This window comes from Adiantum capillus-veneris, chromosome 3 (genome assembly GCF_014529385.1).
Source record: "Adiantum capillus-veneris isolate H3 chromosome 3, ASM1452938v2, whole genome shotgun sequence".
In the NCBI taxonomy this organism is placed as follows: Eukaryota; Viridiplantae; Streptophyta; class Polypodiopsida; order Polypodiales; family Pteridaceae; genus Adiantum; species Adiantum capillus-veneris.
In genome coordinates, this window is record NC_140933.1 from 76,948,338 (window position 1) to 76,972,626 (window position 24,289).

Sequence of the window (24,289 nt, forward strand, 5' to 3'; positions counted from 1 at the left end):
GCTTAAGCTTGCCATCTTCTTCATCGTCATTACTATGCTATTATCCTATGCTAAGCAAGAAGAGTGATGATAAGTGAGGAACTATTTCTTTCTCCTATGAATGATTCTTCTTCCTCTTCCCTACCCTCATTCCCCGCTAGCTCTCTCCACCTTCGAAGGTGTTTGAGGCCTTGGGATTGAGGCTTTTGATAGTTAATGCTTTTTGCAAAGTTTATATTATGCTCATGATGCATGAAGCTTTCCATATTCATAGAATCACCAAGGTCACAAGAAACACAAAGATTGTATTGTACCAAGTCTCTCTTGATGGGAGAATCTATAATACAAACGCCTTTTGGAGGGGAGACTAGCTCCAAGTAAATCCGGTTCTCAACTATTGTCATGTTCTCTAATACTCTCTCTCTCTTGCAAAAGTATTGTTTATGCCAAGTTAATTAAGTACTATGTTTATGTTGCTACCATCAATTAAGTTCACCCTCTATGTTCTCAAAGTGATCTCACAAAAATGCTCACTCTAATTCTCTTAATTTCGCTATTCTCAAAGTTCATAGGCCATTCACATTACAGTGTACGTGTATGCGTGCATGTGTGTGTGTGTGTGTGTGTGTGTGTGTGTGTGTGAGAGAGAGAGAGAGAGAGAGAGAGAGAGAGAGAGAGAGAGTCGTGCACTCTCTGTGGGCCCATTTTCTTGCTTCAGTTGCATGCTAGTATACTTTAATTTTTGACACTCCCATAATCTAGCTATATCAGAGGAATAGCTCAATAGCTTGTGTCCATGGATACAAGTATTTGTACCACCCTACCACTCTTTCACCCTATGGTCATTCTCTACTTATTCTGCTTCATGTCTTTCAAATGGTGTGCCCAATGCTGTTAGTTTTACTACAAATTTTCATGAAATTTATAAAAGTGTTCATTCTGCTATCAATTATTCGCAAGAACTTTACACTGAGCATGCTAATAAACATCGCAGTGTACATGGGTTTAAAGAAGGTGATTATGTTATGCTTCAAACTGAAAAGCGAAGGATTAAAAGTGTTGAAACCAATGTTTTTGTAAAGTTGCTCCATGTTTTATGGGTCCTTTCAATATTTTTTTTGTAATTAATGATGTTTCATTTTGTTTAGATTTACCCTCACACTCGCACATTCACAATGCCTTTCAATCTTTTAAGACCCTTTCGAGGATCCCAACTTACACATCACAATAATGAGGATTCATCTTCACTTGTAGATCAAGAAGAACAACTCATTTTTGCACAAACAATCGATCCCACCACACGCACTAGCATGGTTTGCACTTGCTATCTTTTGACTTTTAAAGGCCACCCTAGAGAAGATGCCAAACAGATGCCTGTAATTTTTTTTGAAACTTTTTAGAAATTCTCCACACTTCCCATCACTCACGTTCCATTTGATTCTCTATTGAGCAACTTAGAGTAGTTGCTATCCCTTGTGGGAGGGATGTAACGATATTGGACACCCTCCTGTTGTAGATTGTTAACATTACTTTTGGGATAGCTGACGTGTAATGGTTAATTATTGTGTTGTCTTTATTTTTCACTAATACTTAGTTGATACTGTGTAGATTGGAACTCTTGAAACCAAGGAGAAGGTGTTGGCAATGAAATAATACTTTTGCATAGTATTGTAGCTATTTTTCCAATAAGGCTACATGACTCCATTGTGAAAAATTAGTGAGAACCTACCCTATGAAGGGCCATGCAATAAGTGATAGGTACCACCCATGAACTCAAGTGTAAAGAGGAGCCTCTAATATTTGGCACCAACTTAGTCAGTTAAAAAATTAAATACCCAACTCCACAAGAGGTGCAATGGATTTTGGGGGCTACAACTTTAGGCCATTCTCTTGCAAAATTCCTTCTCTCTTCTCTAATGCTATGTTGTATGTAGTAATTGTGTCAACATCTTTCTCTCTAACAAGCTATCACCATCATAGCTATTCGTGTGCGTGTGTGTGCGTGTGTGTGTGTGTGTGTGTGTGTGTCCTTGTCTACTTGTGGTTATACTTGGTTAAGGGAGAGATGGTGAGAGGTTGGATGGGTGTGCGTGTGTGCGTGTGTGAAAAGTTTAAGAATTCTAGCACCCGTTCTCTTGATCTCCCAATGGTAAGGCTCATTTAGCTATTGTTAAGTTCATTTATTTCATTGTAGATTATCACTTTTTTCTATTTAAGTGTCCATATTTTGAAGCGTACAAAGGTGTCTCACTAAGCTTACGGTATGTTGCTAGAGAAGTTAGATATCCGAGCCAAGTGTCAAAGCTTTTGTCTTTCTTCATTGAATGAATGAGGCTTGAGAGCTTTAAAATTGAAGGCTTGAAGATATTGTACCTTGAGGGAATATCACTTTTCTCTCTCTGCAAGCTCCAACATACATCATTTTTCTCTCTCTCACCTTGCTCGTCATCTTGCCCAACGCGCACTTCCCCTTGGATGCCATCATCAAGTATCTTATTGCCCCAAGATAGTACCTACACACTTGAACACATTCGTCTGTCGGGACCACACCTTTGCTTGGCAGCATCATGTTCCTTGTACGTACTATGCTAGCACTGAAAGGTGCTAACTAACACCTACACTCCCCTTATGTATTGGCTGCTTTGCATGCTGCCAAAAAGCTCGTCACAACTGCCTTGCATATAGCTACTTCCAAATTTTGCCACGCACATTAAGCACTTAGGTTCAACCTTGCCATGCCAGCAAGCCATACTTGGCTCATAGCATACATCACCATTTGGTTGGCTCAACTTTTATCTCACCAAGTCATCATTCTCTTTAAGATCCCATTCCCACGAATTAGCTACACAAGTTAAGGTTTTTGCATGAAAGGTGACTTGAACTCATCAAACCATTTTGACATTCTGAAATTGCATACATCAAAGGATAACAAGGCAACAATGACGATATTTTTGGCGGGAGAAGGTAAGCTCTCGATGACCAACTATGAATTCACCACCGGTCGAGGAGGTCGGGGAGAACGACATCAAGGAAGCTTACCAAGCCTATGCTAAAAAATTGTTCAACAAGGTTCTTAATTTTTAGATCTCTTGTAATTTCAATTTTAGACACTGCAAGAGAGCCTCGAGAGAGTAAGACCGCTCTATCACCATGAGCACCAAGAATTTAGACAAATTTAATGGGTGTGGAGAAAAACTGTGGGAGTAAGCTACAATGTTTGCAAATTGATATCAATGGGAGACGTGTTTGAAATATTTTCACGAGTTTGGTGACTTAAGAGTGATTTAAGTACTGCATAAATACTCCACCAATAGAGTAGCTGAGAGGATGAACTTGGAAATTTGAGAGCTTGCTATCCAATCCAAAATAACCTAGTGTGTTTTGGGCACAAGTTTTAGTTCTTTCAGTTGTTTCCTGTGGGCACCTTAGTGTCTTTGGGTTTAAAGCATTTGCACGCTCTAAACAAAATGCAAACAAAGCTTGATGCCAAGGCAAGGGCTGCATTTCTTTGTTATATCAAGTATGGTGCAATGAGATACCATTCATAGAATCTAGAGGCAAGAGAGATCGTGAGAACTAAGATTGTTTACTTTAGTGACAATAAAATGCACAAGAAGCATAGTCATATAGTGGGGACTTGTAAGGTGGCAATGTGCACAAGAAGCGTAGTCATATAGTGGAGACTTGTAAGGTGGCAATGTGCATAATAGAGTCCTAAATGCAAAAATTCTCACCAACAAGCAAGTGCATGTAAGAACACAATATTCTCATGGGGCGTGCTAATAGAGTGGAACAACATGGTGAGATGATGAGCTAATTCTATCAAAATTCTACAAGGGTTTCACATCCTCTAGATGGATATGTTCCATTTTCAATGGATTGTCCTACGTTGATAGATTGCAAACAATCATTCCACCAAGAGGAAGCAATGATAATTTTGAGAAGCTTAATTGGGAGCAGGCTCAATGATAAAAAATGGATTCTTTGCATAAGGATCATACTTACAATTTGCTCTTGTAGAAACTTTTCCCAAACATTGTGCTCTCTCCTTTCACCCTCTCCATGTGAGCACATGTTTTTCTCTACATGTGTAAGACACATATTTACTACTAATAAGAACCTATGCACTTGAAAGCAACTCTTGACAATGGGGAGTGTGACAAAAAAGGACTGCCCATTCATAGGCAATCATTCAAATTTGTAGTGTATTGAAGTTTTGCTATTGATTGACAATAGCACAAGGACATCAATAAAACTTTGCTTGTTAAGCCAGAAGGCCACTTGATCTACAATTAATGAGCGATTTATAACTAACTACTTTGGAAACAACTTTATTAGACATAAAAATAAGAGAAACAATGAGATATGTCTCTAAAGTGCATGTGGAAAAATCAAGGAAAATCACAAGCTCATAACGATTAATTGGCTTCACATCGAATTTCTTGTGTAAGGACTTAAGCATAGTAATGAAACATGCAAGATCCATCTTTAAGAAACCTATCATGTATATGTGAACACCAAATGCAAAATGTATAAGGTGCTTTAAAAGTTGCAAAGTGCTTTCAAAGAATAACTGCAACCAAACATGGTCATCCCCATGGGTTAGGTTTAGCGAGAATAACACATTCACTTCTTCGCTCAACTTAAAGTGTGTGTGTGTGTGTGTGTGCGCGCGCGTGCAAAATGTATAAGGTGCTTTAAAAGTTGCAAAGTGCTATAGATGGAACCAAACATGGTCATCCCATGGGTTGGGTTTAGTGAGAATAACACATTCACTTCTCCGCTCAACCTAAAGAGTGTGTGTGTGTATGTGTGTGTGTGCGCATGTGCGTGGGGGAGTGGTTAGCGTGCTTCAATTGGAAGCGGAAAATTTCTCAAAGCTTGACTTCACCTTTTGCCCACGTAGAGTGCACGAGCATGCTTAAGTCGGCAAAAGGTTCACTCAATGGTCTAAGGCCATCAATCCCCTAGCATTGCCTTTCAATACTAAGGTCACAAACCTTTATCCTAAACCCTTAAGTCGGCAAAATGTTCACTCGGTGGTCTAGGAGGGTTGAGGGAGGGTGCCCGGTGTGTACAGGATTCAACACACACCACGGTCCACAATCCCCACAACGCAATTACACATTGAGAAAGAGAGCGCAGCGCATTTAAGGTAACCTCTGCCTTATAAAACCCCCTTTGTCTACACGGATTTTTGTGGAGTGCTGAGGGCGATGGCGAGGGCGATGGATTGGGCGCTGGTGGCACTTGTGGCGCTGATCTCCCTTCCGCTTTTGCACGCGTTCTACCTTCCTGGAGTTGCTCCTCTGGATTTCAATAGGGTATGTCCATTTGACCTTGCCACATCTTTTCAAGCGTCGAGAGCTTTAAGTTTTAAGAGGTTCTTGCCTTCTGTACCTTGACGTCTTCGTTCAACGTCTGCCGCCTTCTTTGAGTGGGATCTTGTCATTGGAAGACCAGATCTGTCCTTGTGTTGGGTTTCTAATCATGTGCTGTGATGTTTGCTGTATGTGCAATTGCGTCTTCGAACATACGCACGTCTATTGGTTTGCACGGCAATGCAGGGGGATGATTTACCGGTGAAGGTAAACAAGCTGACTTCTACAAAAACCCAGCTTCCATACATCTACTATGATCTTCCTTATTGCAAACCAGAAAAGATACTTAATAGCGCCGAAAACCTTGGTGAGGTGCTAAAGGGGGATCGCATTGAGAACTCACCGTACGTGGTAAGCTAGCTTGCCTTATGATGCGAGCCGCTAGCTGTAATTGGTTCCTTTTTTGATGGAATTCTGAACTGTTTGTTCTGTCCCTCAGTTTCAAATGCGAGAAAGCAAGTTGTGTAATTTGGTTTGCAAAATCGACAAACTTTCTGCTGAGGATGCTTCAAAGTTCAAGGAAAAGATAGATGATGATTACCGAGTGAACATGTGAGATTGGTCGGATTATCTAGATCTGTGCCAAGTCATGCACTCTGCGTTAATATGGCTAATTTGATTGATCCAGGATTCTTGATAACTTACCTGTTGCAATCAAGAGAGAGAGGCGTGATGGCAGTCCAAATCTTTATTTTTATGAACGTGGTTTTCCAGTTGGCTCCAAGATAAAGTCCAGTGAGTCCGGGGTAAGACATTGTGCCTCGTTTGTGGTAGGATTTTGGGTGGATTCGATTCATGATCAAGTTTGAGATCTGATGATGTTTTCCATATGGCCAGAGAGAGGAGGAAAAGTTCTTACTTTACAACCATCTTGCCTTCGAGGTATTATATCACCACGACTCTGAAACTGCCACATCTCGTGTGGTTGGGTTTCAAGTAACGACTTATAGGTATGCTGTTTGCAATTTCTCCAACTTCATTTTCACAATAAAGCATGGATAGGGCATCCATAATTGTCTAAAGGGGTTCCTTTAATTTGTATTGATTTCAGTGTCCACCATGAGTATGAAAGCCCTTGGGATCCCAGCAAGCCTCGTTTCTCAACCTGCAACCAAAACTCGAAAATTTATGTTTCAAATTCCATGCCTCCTCAAGTGGTTGAAGAGGGTCAAGAAGTGATCTTCACCTATGATGTGATTTTTACGGTAAGCTTGCTACTATGATTCTTTAGTGTGCTGTTTTAAAAGATTGAATGCTTTATTTGCATAAGCTGGTGTCTAATTTTCTCTTCCTTTCAGGAGAGTGAAACCAAATGGGCTTCTCGCTGGGATGTGTACCTCAACATGTCAGACGATCAGATTCACTGGTTCTCCATCATCAATTCTCTCATGATTGTGTTGTTTCTATCAGGCATGGTAGCAATGATCACGATGCGGACGCTCTATCGGGACATTTCCAAATACAATGATCTTGAGACTCAAGAAGAAGCCCAAGAAGAGACAGGGTGGAAGCTTGTGCACGGAGATGTGTTTAGGCCACCAACACATGCAGGTCTGCTTTGTGTGTATGCCGGATCGGGGGTTCAGTTTTTTGCAATGACTCTTGTTACGATGGTTTTTGCACTTCTGGGTTTCCTTTCACCATCAAATAGGGGTGGTTTGATGACTGCTATGCTACTGCTCTGGGTATTCATGGGTCTTCTTGCTGGGTACACATCTGCCCGACTTTACAAGATGTTTAAGGGTACAGAATGGAAGAAGATCACATTGAAGACGGCTTTCACGTTTCCGGGTGTTGTGTTCTCCTTGTTCTTTATGCTGAATGCTTTGATCTGGGGTGAGAAATCTTCTGGAGCAGTACCTTTTGGCACCATGTTTGCACTGTTCTTCTTGTGGTTTGGTATTTCTGTACCGTTGGTTTTCGTTGGAAGTTATCTAGGTTTCAAGAAGCCAGCAATTGAGGACCCTGTGAGAACAAACAAAATTCCTCGACAGATTCCAGAGCAGGCTTGGTACATGCAGCCAGCATTTTCGGTGCTTATTGGTGGCATATTGCCATTTGGGGCAGTGTTTATCGAGCTCTTTTTCATACTGACTTCCCTTTGGCTTAACCAGTTCTATTACATCTTTGGGTTCTTGTTCATCGTCTTCCTCATCCTTATTGTCACTTGCGCAGAGATTACAATTGTCCTTTGCTACTTCCAATTGTGCAGCGAAGACTACCATTGGTGGTGGAGAGCGTATCTAACTTCGGGATCCTCGGCGCTCTATTTATTCCTGTATGCTGCGTTCTACTATTTCACCAAGCTGGAGATCACGAAGCTGGTGTCAGGAATGCTCTACTTTGGCTACATGCTTATCATATCATACAGCTTCTTCGTGTTGACGGGCACAATTGGGTTTTACGCCTGCTTCTGGTTTGTCAGAAAAATATATGCATCAGTGAAGATTGATTGAGTGTGCTCGATTACAACCCTTATAGGACAATTTTTGCTGGGTGCCCGCCTCTCCTCTGCTGGTGCCCGCTGAGGAGAAGGGTGCGACGTTAATGTGAAGAGCACAGAGATTTGAGGAGTCTAACCTGCATGTATTTTGGAGAGGCCAACGGATGAGTGGACTTGTGGAAGCAACAGAGGTATCCGCTGTGCTACTAACTCAAACAATGTGTAAACATGATTTTTTTTTGGCCAGCAATGTGAGTTGTTTCCCTAGAAGTGTGAATGTTACCTGCGGGCTATTAAGCTAAGCCTTTTGCAGTGTGGATGCTGGGTGTAAGTTATCATTTTCAAGCCTTTGATAGTGAAGCTGAATTGTGATTTGTCTTCATTCTCTCTTTGACTAGGGCAATCAAAAGAAAGGCAATGCTTTTTTGTGCAATGTCTATGGATTTGTAGAGGTCTACTTTTTGATAGCTTTTATCATCTCAAGATTGCCGAAGCGGACGGTGTGAATTTAACCTTGGCAACGTGCTGTGCCATAGCAGTTTGTCTTAGCAAGGCTCTTGCACGGCTCGTTTCCACATAAGAGAATATGGTGTATCAGTGGAGTAACACATTTGGATAGACTAGACAAGAAGACTGTGTAGGTGACATGTAATGGAATTGAGAGTAGTTCTTTGACTCGTTCGTGTTTTTTTTTTTTGTTTGTGTGTGGCTCACACATTTGCAGTGTGTATAATTATGTGATGCCCACACATTTGTAGTGTGTGATTCAATAAGCTCTATTTGCACTCCACTGGTTTTTGGGAGAAGTAGTTGATATTTCCAACCTTGGCATCTTCTTAGTTCACCATTCTGGTAGCCTGGAATTGGATGACATTGGTCTGTCAGAGTACAATATCCCCGAATCTACTCAAAAGACGTGGGTGGGGTCACGGGTGTGTCAGTTGTGGAATGGGGAGAGAGAGAGAGAGAGAGAGCTTGAGCTTCTGAACAGTGAACCTATTTATTTGTGAAGAAATCTCACTTTCATATGAACCTCGCTGTCTTCATGCATGATAAAGGGGATTGTGCTATTTGATCAAATTCTTGATATTCAGTAGAGACCGAAAGATCCTGCTTTGTCTAGTGTCTACCCTACGTGAAGCCCAGCAGCTAGTACTCGACTGCTTTTCTTCTATCAATCAGTTAGCCAGGTATGTTGAAGGTCGTTTTCTATTCACTTCTTGCAAAAATAATTTATAAAAAAGCTTGTTATCAGTAAGCTTTCTTTTGTCAGTGTTTATTGGCTCCTGATTTATCAACAAGCCGTGGAGGTCGTGGGCATCTGGATCTGCCTAGCTCGATGGTTTGGTCAATCAACATACCTCTAGTGTGGGTGGGCTTTGAGATATGCTGTGATGATTGCTCCTCTAGCTCTCCCCTGGTTGGTGTAAAGAAATCTGTGATTCTTCTGTGAGACTCTCTCTCCCTTGATGTCCTCAGCAAGCTCTCTCTAAGTCTGCACAGCTCTAGCAGAAACAATCTGAGACATCTTTGATCCTCGTATCTCACGACTCTAGAAAATGGTCCAAAACCCTCTCTGAACAGACAGTGGAAGCAGCCTCGTATCTCATAGTACGTAGGGCAATGAGGTGTGTAGTGCAGCTTTGTCTCTAGCTCTAAGTGACATAGGTGACATATCGTGGCCCCTGCTGGTACCCCTCGAAATCGGCCAGTTTCGATCTAGAGCTGATGTGAGGATGTGCGTACCTGGCCAATAGCGCATCGTATCCCATGAGATAAATGCGCATCCATGTATGAAGGCCTATTTACAAAACCGTCCTCCGTGAGTTGGAGAAGATGCTCTCTGTAGAAGGCCATCTTCGTGCCCAACTCCTGTGTCGACTGTATCCATGTGCTTCTGGTACCTAGCTGAATCAGATCTTGGCGTATGAGTCTGGTGATCTCTGTCTGTGTGAGAGACAGGGAGGGTGCATCAAGGGAGTAATGAAACAGAGGCAATCTATCCATGCTGAAACCATGTGACTGAAACCATGCTGTCATCTGTCCATACCAACATGCTGTATCGCCTTGTAGTGCTTGTTGTCGAGATGACTCCAAGGCAAGCCGAGCATCTCTCCTTGGGGAGATCCCATAAACTATGTATAAAGGATATTGATCTAGTCAATGCCTCAACCACGGAGAGGGGGGGGGGGGTCTAGCTCGCCTTGGATAATCTCATGTGGCACTCAGGCCTTAGCCCGAATCATCCGAGCGATCATAGAGACCAAAGGCCTCTCCATATATCTCCATCCATCTGTGCGAGCATCTCCCATGATGGTCTACTGAGGGTACCCATACTTGAACTCCGTAGAGCATAGCTGAAGTCACTAGAGTGTCAAAAAGCCAGAGCTTTGTTCGTGTTGCTCTCGTTTCCTGAAACTGAACTTGCAAACACATCCTCTCCAGTCCTCCCAAGGCTGCATAGACTCTCGTCAGTCTAGTCTCTGATGCTCTCCTCAGTGAAAACACCGGTCCACCGAAAACTACCCCAAGATAGGTATATGCATCTGTGTACTCCACAGTCTCTTGGCCATACGTAAATGTGGGTGTTGACCTGCTGATCCACTGTGGTGTGGTGTGGTGTGGTGTTGAACACCATAACCTTGGTTTTCCCAAGGTCGACAGACAATCCACTGTCCCGAGCAAATGTATGCAAAGCATCTAAATGACGCTACATCCCCTTTGGAGAGTCAGAAATCTACACAATATCATCAGCATATAGTAACAACGGAATCCATGTCCCTGCTAGCTGACCCCTCTGTCTCCCTGATGCTCTACATAGTCTGAGAACTCATCCACATACATCCCAAAAAAAGTCAGAGATAGGGGGCATCTCTGCTTCACTCCAAGAGTGGAGTGGACCGTGTCAGACATTCCCTCAGTAGTGCATACCCGCCCCATCACTGTCCTGTATAAAGCCAAAATACCCCATATCAGCTCTATAGGCACACCCATGTCCTATAGTCTGTGTATAAGTCTGGCTCTCGGCACTGTGTCAAAAGCTTTGCGGAAATCCACAAAGCTATAATAGATCCTCTTGCCATGGTGTCTACCCTCCTCAATAATAGCTTTGAGTGTCAGAATTTGGTCAAGAGTGGAGAAACCTCTCTTGAATCCTGCTTGCCCTGGTGCTCGTATGCTCTCTCACTCTGCCCATCTATTCAGCTCCTGCTCAAGAACGGATGCATACATCCTAGCTAATGTGTGACCAACCATGATGGTGCGATAATTCCTAGGTATCATGGGATCTCTTAACTTGAAAATAGGCACAATCGTAGACATACTCCAAGTCTCAGAAAAGCCTTCATACATGGCTCGACTAAACATCATAGCAAGAAGCTTTGCAAGCATATCTCTGGCATGGATGAATTGCTTTGCTACCAGACCATCACGATCATGCGCTCTCCTTGTCTTCATCCTGTCAATGGATTTCCTTACCCTCTCGGTAGTAAAGAAAGTACATGTCTCTAGTGGGTTTGGCAAAGGTGGTTGCCCTGATGCTGTGTAGAGAGATGTGGCATATTCCCCCATGTCTCTGTGAAGGTGACCGTTGGTGGTGGTGAATGCTTGTGGAATAGCCTCCATGCTTTGCCTGAGTCTTGACTCATAAATAGTTGATACATATCCCGCTCTAGTTGAGATAGATAAGCCCTTTTCTTTTGTCACACTAGGCGGCGAAAGATAATCCGTGACTATCTGTGTGGTAATACCCATGAGCTCTTCCCTCTGTAATTTGATCCTTGTCTCTCTACACTCCTCATCATACCAACTGTTCTGGAGCATGCTCCTAGATCGTCTCCGTGTAGGCTGGCTGTGGGGGTATACCTTTGATGCTGCATCATGGAACGTCTCTGTCAATATCTGAGTGAGTTCATCTAGTGGCCGCCTCGGCTCTAACTACTTGTATATCTCATCCATATTACATAGAATCCGTCTCCCTCACGAAGGTATACCTGTGCTGAACTGAAACGTAAGAGTGAAAGACAAGATAACATGATTAACTGCTACTCCAATTGGCCTAGTGCCCACCATGAAATCTTGAAAGAATGGAATGAGACATGGCTGGGCCATAACATAATCCACTGTACTAGCACCATGTCGATGTGGAAAGCATGTAAATCTTCAGCTGTTGGAAATCTTTGTAGGCCATTCAAAATGGCCAATCTATGTGCAGTTCCCATATCTATCAAGTATTTGCCATACTAAGTGTACTCCTCATCCCGTGATAGTCTGGATAGGCCCATCTCTGTAACGTATAGCTCCCTAAGCATCTCCTCGGAAGTATCATATAATATTGTCTGGTGATGGGCAGTCCTAGCATTGAAGTCCCCTAGTATGATAATGTCACCATCCTTGGAAAACTCCAATATGTCATTATCCAAAATAGCAAAGGGAGACTGTCCTCTAGGTGATGCATATACTAACGTATTAGGAGGAGCCTGCTCATCCCTGTGCGCTATATATATCAATGGCTGCAACTCCTCTCTGAATAAAACTGCCATTCCCCTGAGCCCCCGTCCTTGATGCTCCGATCTGGTCTCTTGTCTGGAGGCTGTCTCCCATCTATATCCGCTCACCTATGGCATGGATTGTGCCATTGGTGCGTCTCAGAACAGAAAATGATGTCTCTCCTAGTGAAACTATCCTCAAAGGCACCTACATCAAGACAGAGTGACCTATTACAATTCTAGGGTGCCATCTTTAGTGTGGTCCCATAAGTCTCACATTGTCATGCGGAGCGTCGCTCCAATATCACTACCCTTCCATCCCTGTAAAAAGAGATCTTCCCTTTCTCCTTTGCTGCTCTAATTTCCGGCATTACCTCTTGCATATGAGCAATCTGCGATAGGGTGAGGTTATCTCCAAGAAAGATGCCTGTCTTCTTTAGAGTCGGTCTCTTCTTCGCTTCCATGGAGGGGAAACGGAGGATGAGTGCCCTTTCCTTCGAGGTTTCCCCATTGCTCCCACTTTTCTTATTGCCCACTCTCCAAGCCCTTGTATGCATCTGCTCGTTAACCCACCAGAGTCATGAGTTCTTTCATCTCTTCATCCACATTATCTTGGTCTCTGAGGCCACATATCCTTACGTGTAAGGTCCGCACACGTCTCCTTTGCTCCTCTTCTAGTGTCAGGTTAGTGATGGTTGGTGTGGGGTTATTTCCTTGCCTTTTCCTTTCTTGACAATCGCGACCAATTTTTCGGCCTCTTCTCCTTCTTGTTGGGTTTTTGTGATGACATCTATCCACGAAGTCGTCATTTCTTTTTGTTGCTCCTCACCTTCTTTGATGGCCCGCACTTGTTCTTTAATCATGTTAAGCTCTTCAATTACTGAGGGTTGAAGCTATCCCTTTTCGAGGACATTTTGCGATCGCACCTCTGCAAGCTCTTTCTTGAGTAGTGAGATTTCCTCATTTTGGGCCTTCACACGATCCTCAAGTGTATGTATCGTGCTTTCCTGTGCCGACACGCACTCGTCGAGTGCCTTAATAGTATCTAGGAGGTGGCGATTGATCTTGTTGATGGACTCGCTCATTTCTTCCTTGCATTTTTGAATGACATCCTCCATAGGGTTATCCTTGCCATTTTGTTTCCTCATGATTGAAGGCCACAAAAGGAGAGGGAGACAAATAGAATGAAGTGAAGAAGAAGATAAAAGGGGGAAAAGGGGGGAGGAGGAAAAATCACCTGAGTGGATATCCACTACAAAAACCCGCACTCACATAATGGGATAGAGAGAGAGGAAAAATCGGCATGTTTTTTTTCTCTCTACACGTGCAAGCTCTCTCTCTCTCTCTATACACATTTTCTTTCCTCTCTCTCTCTCTCTCTCTCTCTATGTTCACTTTCTCCACTTTCTCTCTCTACGCACGGGACAGCAAGGGGGCCGGGCTGCAAAGGGAGAGCGCGAGGGGAGGGGGGGGGGGGGAAGAGAGAGACTGGCTTTCACTATTTCTTTCCAGGTTTAAAAAAGCATGCCCCCTTGCAAAACCTCTGTACCAACACTCCCTTTCTCTTGGAAGGGCAGTGCCAACAAGCTCTGCTAAGTAGCAACTATGGTTCACTAGAACCAAGGAAGAACAATTATAGGAAAGGCACAAGGTGAAACTTAAGATTAGTTTGACCTTACACAGCTATCTATTAACCTAAGTAGTAGAAAATTGATATTCAAATGGTGATAGTGCTTAGGTCAATAGACAATGGAGCCAAACCTCAAAAAGATGAGGTGCAACGGAGACTAGAAAGAACAGCCAGGAAGGCTCCAAACTCAAATGCTTAGTTCTAGATGGTGTAAATTTGAGCACACATAAAACAATGAGAAAGGAGCCTCAATAAAATCTTGGGAGTTATGATTTGATAAGAGTGGCTACAATTTGAGTGTTGGATTAGATTTCAAGTGGCAAAGAGGAAGATAGGGCTAGAATGGGCCAAAGAGAGTGGTCCTAGAGAAATAAAAAAACCAAAGAGAGCTCCACCCTAATAGCTTGGGAAAGGCCTTGGAACAAAAAGATTGTGCAAAGAAAATGAAAAAGCCAAAAATCACTTTGGGCTAGCCAAAATTGAAAATAGAATGCACATACATATTTATGGTCTCCCAACCTCCAAAGCAATAATTCTGATTAACAAGGTTCTAGATGCCAACTTCACTAACTACTAGTACGTGACCCGCGCGTTGCTGCGGTCAAGAAGGAGTATCATTCAATTTTGGGTAACCCCTCCTCCTCCTTTCTTAAAAGGGATAACATGTGTTGGTATTCTTTATGCATCCAATTCAAGGTAGTGACAACCATATCTTAAATGTTTTATTATGTGCAATAAAGTTTTAGATGCTTTATGACATCAACCTAAATCACATCGACTTTGTGCAACAACAGAAAGTACACAGAGAATTGAATGAACATAACAACTTTAGAACATAAATTTAAAAGACTGCACGTTTGGGGGGGGAGGAGAGAGAGAGAGAGAGGGAGAGAGAGGGAGGGGGGGACTAAAAGAAAAGCAACAATCCACTTCCGTTATTGTAAGTAGTCTTTGTAAGAATAACCTTATATTCGTCTCTAAAGAATTTTTTTTTTGAAAGACACTAAATCTTAACTAACAAAATTGTTGTAATTTCAAAATAATAACCTTCGGGATGTTGCATTTGGTACTCGTCAAACCCATGGACCCACACAACGAATGCTCCTACCAAAACAACGATGCCCCTCATGCAAGGTGTACAATACAATCCTCAAATTCTCATACCTATCCCTATAAGAGCATTATGCATTGGTCAGCCAGCGATCTTCGAGCTTGTGAACCCTTATGCGAGTTGAACCTGCATTACGATTCATAGCCACACTGATGTGAAAGTATCATTGGAGTCCTCCAAAAACTCATGCACTTCGATTAAAATGTTATCACGATAACAGTGATTCCTGCAAGCCAACGGGTTAAGTACAATAAGTTCAATAACCAAACAAAATATAAAAAATCATCGTGCTTCATTGATGTTCCTTACCTAACAACTTCCAAGCTTTCAATAATGTGTACTACATTGTGTGTAGTGAGTGGGCCTCTCCAACCAGGTGGATCTACATGAGAAAATTGTTAGTTTGAACACCAAGCTGAAAATTTTACAAAGGAAATACTTAGATGTTACCATAGATATGAAATGGTGGATGATGAAGCATCCAGCTAAATGTAGATAGTGTCCAATGCCTTCTTTGATGTGGCATCTATAAATAGAACATTTCAACCTCATCCAAGAAACATCATAACATCAGCTTTTCATGAAAATCAAAGTTGAATCAACATAACAACTATAGTATGTGACCCATATGTTGGTGCAAACCAAAAGAGCACAGTATCAATACCATTGCAACTCTTAAATTTGTAACAATATCTTAGCTCTCGATCACTCGCAGATATGCATAACGAGCTGCACAAATCTACTCGTTTATGTATACGAAAGCGATAATATTTCAAAATTCCCCCATAATGAGTCAAACACCACTGCTAAGAGCCTCTCTCTCTCTCTCTCTCTCTCTCTCTCTCTCTCTCTCTCTCTCAATTATTGCGCTCCTTGTGAAGGGAGAGGAGGTTCATGAGAAGAGGATGAAGACACACATACACACACACACACACACACACACACATGATCTGATTGGGTGTTGTCTCTATTGTTGTAAAGTAAAAATAGGTTGCATCTAAAATTTCTCGTATGCACATTTTTCAAGTGTCCAAGAAGAAGCATTGTATCTGAGTGGGTATCCAATTGCTTGAGAAAAATGTAGGTTTTGTGTATTCCCATATATTCAATTTTGAAATCTATCTCTAAATTCTATGTTCGATTTCAATTTCGGATCGATTTAAAGATGAGAAACCTACAAATTTTAGGGGAAAAACATTGAAACACAATGAAGTTGCTGTAAATTTTAAATTTTTTCATCTGTCGATTTTTAAACTGGAAGTAAACTTAGGGTTAGTGCAATCCTAGTGATAAATTTTGACATTTATCTATTCATTGTAATTACTTGAAGGTGAGATAGAAGTAAACCTAGGTTTAGTGTAATCTCATCGACAACTATTCATTGTAAGTTTGAGGCGACAAAATCCTAGAGAAATTTATTGTAAAGACCTTCAAATAGTGTCAAGATTTTTTGTCCATCTCGGGCCTTTGCCACCTCGGATTTGGTCATTCCATTGCAAGCAAGCATTATGTATCTAAGTGGTCTCTGATTGCTTGAAAAAACGTAGGTTTTGTGTATTTCCACATACTCAATTTTAAAATTCACGGTTAAATTTCTTTCTCGATTTTGATTTTGATTCAAAGATGAGAAAATCTACAAATTTTAGGGAAAGAACCTTGAAACACAATAAAGTTGAATTTTTTATTCCTATGTCGGTTTTTTAAACTGGAAGCAAGCTTGGGTTTAGTGTAATCCTACCAATAAATTTTGAGATTTATTTATTCATTGTAACTTGAACGTGAGATGGAATTAAACCTACTTTTAGTGTCATCGCACCGCTAAATTTTGAGAATTAGCTATTCAATGCAACTTAAGGTGAGAAAAAAACCCAAGTTTAGCACAAATAATAGAGAAATTTAGTGCAAAAGAACTTTCAAACATCGTCAAGTTTTTTGTCCATTTCTCGCCTTCGCCACCTCGGATTTGCTTGTGCCACTTCGGGTCTACCTACACCGCATTGGGGCCGTTCGTCATCCGTCTTGGTTTCACTTGCCTTTGATGGCCCATGATGCACATGCACACGCACGTACACGCACACACGTACACAGGCACGCATGGTTGATATACACATGATTCAAAGGTAGCCAGCATTCGAAAAAAATGTGTCTTAGCTTAATAGCGTGTCGTTTCCAATTTCAAAAATGCCAATTGAGGGCAAGGGGAAAAGGAGAAATTCCACCCCAAAATAGAAAAAAATAGTTCAAAAACCCATCTGTCAAAAATGCCGGTTGAGAGCAAGGGGCCAAGGAGAACTTCCACCCCAAAATAGAAAAAATAGTATAAAAAATTGAAAAAATACTCTCTCACATCGACGGTTGATTTACACATGATTTGAAGATAAACATTGTTTTGGAGAAATGTGCCTGGGCTTAATAGCGGGTGTTTCCAATTTCAAAAATGTCGACATGATTCAAAGGTAAACAGTGTTCGGAAAAAATGTGTCTTAGCTTAATCACGTGCCGTTTCCAATTTCAAAAAGGCCGATTGAGGGGAAGGGGAAAAGGAGAAATTCCATCCCAAAATAGAAAAAAGTAGTGCAAAAACCCGAATTTCAAAAATGCCGGTTGAGGGCAAGTGGAAAAGGAGAAATTTTGCCCCAAAATAGAAAAAAATAGTGTAAAAACCTATAAAACACCCCTAATTGTTTAAAATCTCCTCTTGGCAAACTCAATGAAAGGAATTTTGTATGTTTGGAACAATGACTTTTCCCTAAGTAGAGACGTCCAAAAAAAGGAGAAATTCTGCCCAAAATAGGAAAAAATAGTGACTTGAAGGAAAAGAATTATGTATGTTTTGGAACAATGATTTTTCTAAAGGTAGAAATGACAAAAAATAACGATGATTTTTTTGGAGGTAGAAATGGCGGAAAATAAAGATGTGTCATAAAGCTTCTTTGTGTGTGTCTCTCTCTCTCTCTCACTCTCTCTCTCTCACACACACACACACACACACACACACTTGATAACTGCGCAGTGCGAGTTGCACGAAGCTCCATCAATTATTGTGAGCGAAGTAAGTTGCAGGGCCAAGTGCCACCTCAACACTATCTTACACGGGCATGGGCAGGAGAGGATCAATGGCCCACGCCTATTTCTGGGAGCGTGTGCATCGTGGGCCGTCCGATGTTGCAACGTGTCCGAATGTACCAATTTGCCCGAATTTACTAAATTGACCCAAGTCTACACAGTGGCGGGTTCATCATAAGGGAACCCCTTCTCCTAATGCTTTCAACAAACACGCACAGGTGAGGTGGTTAAGGTGATAGGCTTGCAAAGGCAATGTTCTAGGTTCGATTCCAGGGGCGGAGAGTAAGGGAGGGAGGGGGGCACCCGAATTTACAAATTTTGCTCCACGCGAATTTACCTATTTTCCCAAATCTACACAAACCGCATCGGACGGCTCAGATCGCACACGATCCCCGAAATGGGCGTGGGCCATTGATCCCCTCCAACTCATGCCCGTGTGAGATAGTGAGGACATGTCGCATAAAGCCTCTCTCTCTCTCTCTCTCACACACACACACAAACACACACACACACACCCCTTCGATTACTGTGAGCGGTCGGATGCAAGACAGTTTCAAATTGTAGCTCTCTCTCTCTCTCTCACACACACACACACACACACACACACACCTGCAACCCCATATCAAAGACTTGCTCTCTCTCTCTCTCTCTCTCTCTCTCTCTCTCTCTCTCTCTCTCTCGCACGCGCGTATGCGTGCACACACACACACACACGCCTTCCAACTTCAATAGTTGCAACTCAAGTGTTGTCTCTCTTTGTCTTGCACACAATCGCTCATCATCATTGAGTCGGAGTCCTTAGAAGCGAGCAAGTTTTTGTCTCTCTCTCTCTCTCTCTCTCTCTCTCTCTCACACACACACACACACACACACACACACACACACACACATGCAAAGGGCACCAATAGCCAACCGTGCTATCGAGTCTCTCTCTCACTCGCATAGCCTCGCCAACTCCCATGCAATGCTATTCAATTTCCTTCGAGAATCCTCCCCAATGCAAGTCGGTGGGATTGAGGCCTTCCTTTTTTGTTATCCAAGATTCAAAGTCAAGTTGAAGTGAAAGGAAGGCTCCAATAAGTGGCAGAGTGCATTGAAGAGGTTTTTCTTTTCCTAAAAAAGTGAAGTGAAGTGATGATTTTTTTATATACTCTAATGAAAGTCTCCCAGTGAGAGACACGTGGATACCTTCTCCTTGCTCAAAATTTTTAAGCTGCATCATATAAGTATAGATGTGGAACATACTTAATGAGAACTCCTTATTGCAATTCTTACAAAAAACCAATGCAACCACTAGTTAGACGAAATATCTTCGAACCTATTATCAACCTCCATGGCTTACACTCATACTTGTCCCTCGGTTGCAAAGCCTTTTGTACTTTGCTAATTCACAACTTAACAAGGACACTGTTCAGGCCTTTTGAGGATCTTAATGTCGGCTTTCCTATAAACCTCACAATACTAGAATAATATGGGATTTCATGGACCATTGTGGGTATCATAACTGCATTATAAGTGAATAGGGAAATAAAAAAACTTCTTCATGCCATTTTGGTTGTTTTGAATGGTGTATTGACGGTTCTGAAACTTTTGAGATGTTGAGGCAAGCTCTAATAGTGGAGAGGTCCGTTGAAAGGCCGAGGGGAGACTGAACCCTGGATCCTCCTCCCAGCCAACCTTTTATAGGAGTGCCCATGGCCCTTTGCCCTAAACGGATCCCCTGTCCACACCTTCAGTCCGGACCTTGGCCTAAGTCCTTGACTCCCCTAGGTCAGGCCCTGCCCTCTAGCCCTTGGCCTGATATTACTTCCCCTTGGAGAAGCGTTTTCGTCCTCGAAAACACAAGTGGTAGTCTCTTCGTAAGAACACTGATGTTTTCCCTGTTGGCATCCCATACGCGGGCCAATTGTCCATATGACTGGTACTTGGTGCAGTGAGGAGATTCAATAAAACCAAGAGAAATATCTTGATTTTCAACAATGTTGTCCTTTTGCAACCACTTGTATCTAAATGGTAACTCAATTTATAACTCACTTGAGTACTTTAAAGGAGTAACCACAACTAAGAGGTGTCTTAAGACATAACCAATTTTCAGACTTTCTGAAGGTACTGGAATAATGCAAGAAAACCTTGACGCAACTTTCGATGAAGTTGTGAGCCAAATTTCCAACTCGCGTGAGTATCTTGAAAAGCTCATAGCTAGTAAGGGATAGAATAGGGAGTGTCCTCATGTCAAACTTCTGAACATTTTGGAACATAAAGAACTACATGTTCACCCCTAATGTAGGTCACATGCCAACATACTTTGTCAACACACCTACTAAGTCCTTGACTCATGAAACTATTGAAACGGTATCCAACCCCACCACAACAGGTGTTCAAAAATGAAAACCTAACCTAAGCAAATTATAGCGTCCATTAAGAATGCATTGTGCTAACGTATGCGCTTAGCAGATCCTTTAGCAAAGAATACGTGTAAGCTACCCATCCAACGCGAGCTGAATAGCAGCAGTAAGAGTGAGGTACTTTCCCCCAACTACTTACAGACAGTCTACCCAGATGACTGGTAAACGGAGTTCACCATATCATATAACCTTGCTGAGGAATCAACAATTTCCTGAATAACCATCTTAGCTATCTTGAAAGATCCACAAACACCCAAACCGAGCCATGACCTCTATTGGTGATTGGTAGACCCAAAAGTAATCTCATAGAGCTACTGCACATAGTGTAACAATTAATGGCCTAAAAACCTGTGTGTAGCGGAAATTGGCATGAACATACTGGGCATTTCATTAGCATAGATTCCTAATGAGAATTACAAGAGTGCTTGGGTGGAGAGAGCAACAAAAATCATAACACCTAGTCATATAGCATCAACAATACTTTCAAAAGAGAGAGAAATTAAGCTATTGACAACAGTTGAGGACCGGATTGCATGGAGCCGGTCCCCCCTCCAAAAGGCTTTGTATCATGGTTTCTCCCATCAAGAGAGACATTGCACAATAAAATTCTTTGTGTTCCTTCAAGACTAGCTAGTGCAATGAAGATGAAAGCTTCATGCACTAAGCAAAACACTTAGCAAACACAACATCAATTATCCCCGGTCTCAGACCCAAGACCTCACACACCTTCGAAGATGGTGAGAGCTAGCTGGGTATGAGAGTAGATTGAGAGGAAGAAGGAGTATCTTACGAGAAAGATGTACATCTCCTCACATAATCACTCATATTAGCATAGCTTAGCTTAGTAATTAGCTTGGTAGAGGAGATGAGCATGCATTAAAGCTTGGCTCTTGGTTGGATTTGCATCCACATGCCAAGAGTGTGTAGATGTAGGCTTCTATCGCACAAGCTTGGAGTAGGTGATGAGCTCTCCATTAAAGCTTGGGAAGAGATAGTCTTCTTCTTGCTTCTCACATAGACTGTGTGAGAGTGTGTGTGTGATAATGCCTTGCAAAAATCAGCCCCCTCTCTCTCTTGGGAGAGCTCTCTTGCTATTTGCTCTTGCTGTCCTCTCATTGGACCTCCCTAGGGCTAGCCAATGACAATTAAGCAGCATAAGTGATAGCCTTCTGACATGTGTCCCCCTTTCCCCTTTTGTGAGAGCTTTAGGTAAATTAATAATTCAACTAAACTCTCATTGGACCCCTTTGCCTCCTGGCCAATAGGAATCAGGCAAGCCATTGGGCTGTTGAATGCTCATTGGACACCTTGGGAGACTGTCCAATAGTCTTCTAGAGGACTTAATTCTCATTGGTTCTTTTATTAATTGTTTTTAAATTAATTAAACTAGATTTACTCTAGCCTAATTCTCATTGGTCCACCTCCAAAGCCATCCAATAGGAATTGGGTACACCTTGTGGGCATCTGGCCTAGGGAGCTGACATGTATCCCTCATTCCCTTTGTGTAAAGGGAGCTTGTGTGTGTGTGGCTTTCTCTCTCATCCCCTACATGCTAGGCTCGCCCCCTCCTATGTAGGGATGTGCAAAGACTTTTTTGGACACACACAAAGCATCCAATTCCCCTATGGCTGACCTTTGGACACAACCTTTGAATTTTGGAGCCTTAGCATTTTGGAAGTCTTAATGGGTTGAACCTTAGGGTCTTTTTAGCCCATTGTTGCACATGGCTCTTTTGCAGATGGCCCCCTTTTTCGATCCCTATTTTCCCTCCTTTGGATCCCTGCAATGGCCGGTCTGCTAGTGTCATAATAATCAATATCTAATTCTCCTAAATGATTTTCTCATATTAAACTGATCATTTAATGTGCGGAAGTTCCAGGGGAGAAAAGACTAGAATATTGGTTAAGCTAGCAGACCGGCCACAATAGGGATCCAAAGGAGGGAAAATAGGGATCCAAAGGGGGGGCCATCTGCAAAAGAGCCATGTGCAACAATGGGCTAAAAAGACCCTAAGGTTCAGCCCATTAAGACTTCCAAAATACTAAGGTTCCAAAATTCAAAGGTTGTGTCCAAAGGGTTAAAGCTTAGGGGGAATTGGATGCTTTGTGTGCTCTCCAAAGTCAATGCATATCCCTACATGGGAGGGGGCAAGCCCTTCTTCTAGGGGATGAGAGAGAAAGTCACACACACATACACAGGCTCCCTTTACACAAAGGGAATGAGGGACACATGTCAGCTCCCTAGGCGAGATGCCCACAAGGTGTGCCCAGTTTCTATTGGATGACCCTTGAAGTGGACCAATGAGAATTAAGCTAGAGTAAATCTAGTTTAATTAATTTAAAAACATTTAATAAAAGAAACCAATGAGAATTAAGTCTCCTAGAAGACTATTGGGCAGTCTCCCAAGGGGTCCAATGAGCATTCAGGAGCCCAATGCCTTGCCTGATTCCTATTGGCCAGGAGGCAAAGGGGTCCAATGAGAGTTTAGTTTATTTATTTAATTACCTAAAGCTCTCACAAAAGGGGAAAGGGGACACATGTCAAAAGGCTATCACTTATGCTGCTTAATTGTGATTAGCTTGACTTGGGGAGAGCCAATGAGGGCTCAGCAAGAGCAAATAGCAAGAGGGCTCGCCCAAGAGAGAGAGGGGGCTGATTTTTGCAAGGCATTATCACACACACACTCACACAATCTCATGTGTGAGGAAAGAGAGGACTATCTCTTCCCAAACTTTAATGGAGATCTCATCACCTACTCCAAGCTTGTGAGATAGAAGCCTACATCAACACTCTCTTGGCATGTGGATGCAAATCCAACCAAGCTAATTACTAAGCTAAGCTATGTTAATATGAGTGATTATGTGAGGAGATGTACACCTTTCTCGTAAGATACTCCTTCTTCCTCTCAATTTACTCTCATACTCTGCTAGCTCTCACCATCTTCGAAGGTGTGTGAGGTCTTGGGTCTGAGAACGGGGATAATTCAAGTTGTGTTTGCTAAATGTTTGCTTAGTGCATGAAGCTTTCATCTTCGTTGCACCAGCTAATCTTGAAGGAACACAAAGAATTGTATTGTACAATGTCTCTCTTGATGGGAGAAACCATAGTACAAAGCCTTTTGGAGGGGGGACCGGCTCCATGCAAATCCGGTCCTCAACTGTTGTCATTAGCTTAATTTCTCTCTCTTTTGAAAGTATTGTCAATGCTATCTAACTAGGTGTTATGCTTTTTGTTGCTCTCTTCACCCAAGCACTCTTGTAATTCTCATTAGGAATCTATTCTAATGAAATGCCCACTATGTTCATTGTAATTCCGCTACACATAAGTTTTTAGACCATTAAATGTTACATTGGTACCAGAGCTCAAGGTTTCTCTTTTCTTGCTCAAGAAGGGAGGTCCTCAAGCTAGCTACAAATGGTTGGTATTATTAATTGCCTGTGAGTAAGTAGAATAGGGATTTTTCAGCCTTGCAGTGCGCCTGCCTTTGTGCAGTTAACGGGGCATCACCGTCGAGAGCTATGGTCTTAATAGTGGAGTCCTACGGGGCTTACCTACGGCTTAAAGATCTCTCCATATGAATCCATCCACAAATATGTCGACAAGTTTTGGGACCTACAACTCAAAGCCACTGTCTTCAAAAAGTTGGATTTTGGAGAGCAAAAGCAACAATTTTGTGCAGGCTTAACCGAAGAAATGGTGGAGTATGTCAACTCCCAAAGGCTACGTACCATATCGGCGGTAATACACCATACTATGGTGGCCTCTCAAATCAATTTCCAAACAGGGG

The 24,289-nt window shown here is 42.3% G+C and overlaps 1 protein-coding gene across 1 annotated transcript; it reads left to right on the forward strand.

Annotated features, from left to right (window-relative positions):
* The first annotated feature begins 5,126 nt into the window (after positions 1–5,126).
* LOC147461141 (transmembrane 9 superfamily member 7-like) lies at positions 5,127–8,185 on the forward strand. The gene is made up of 7 exons (XM_086508762.1): positions 5,127–5,303; positions 5,547–5,711; positions 5,800–5,912; positions 5,989–6,106; positions 6,198–6,310; positions 6,412–6,565; positions 6,659–8,185. The coding sequence occupies exons 1-7, from the start codon at positions 5,196–5,198 to the stop codon at positions 7,814–7,816; spliced, it is 1,929 nt and encodes a 642-aa protein (XP_086364888.1). The 5' UTR covers positions 5,127–5,195; the 3' UTR covers positions 7,817–8,185.
* The last annotated feature ends 16,104 nt before the right edge of the window (positions 8,186–24,289 follow it).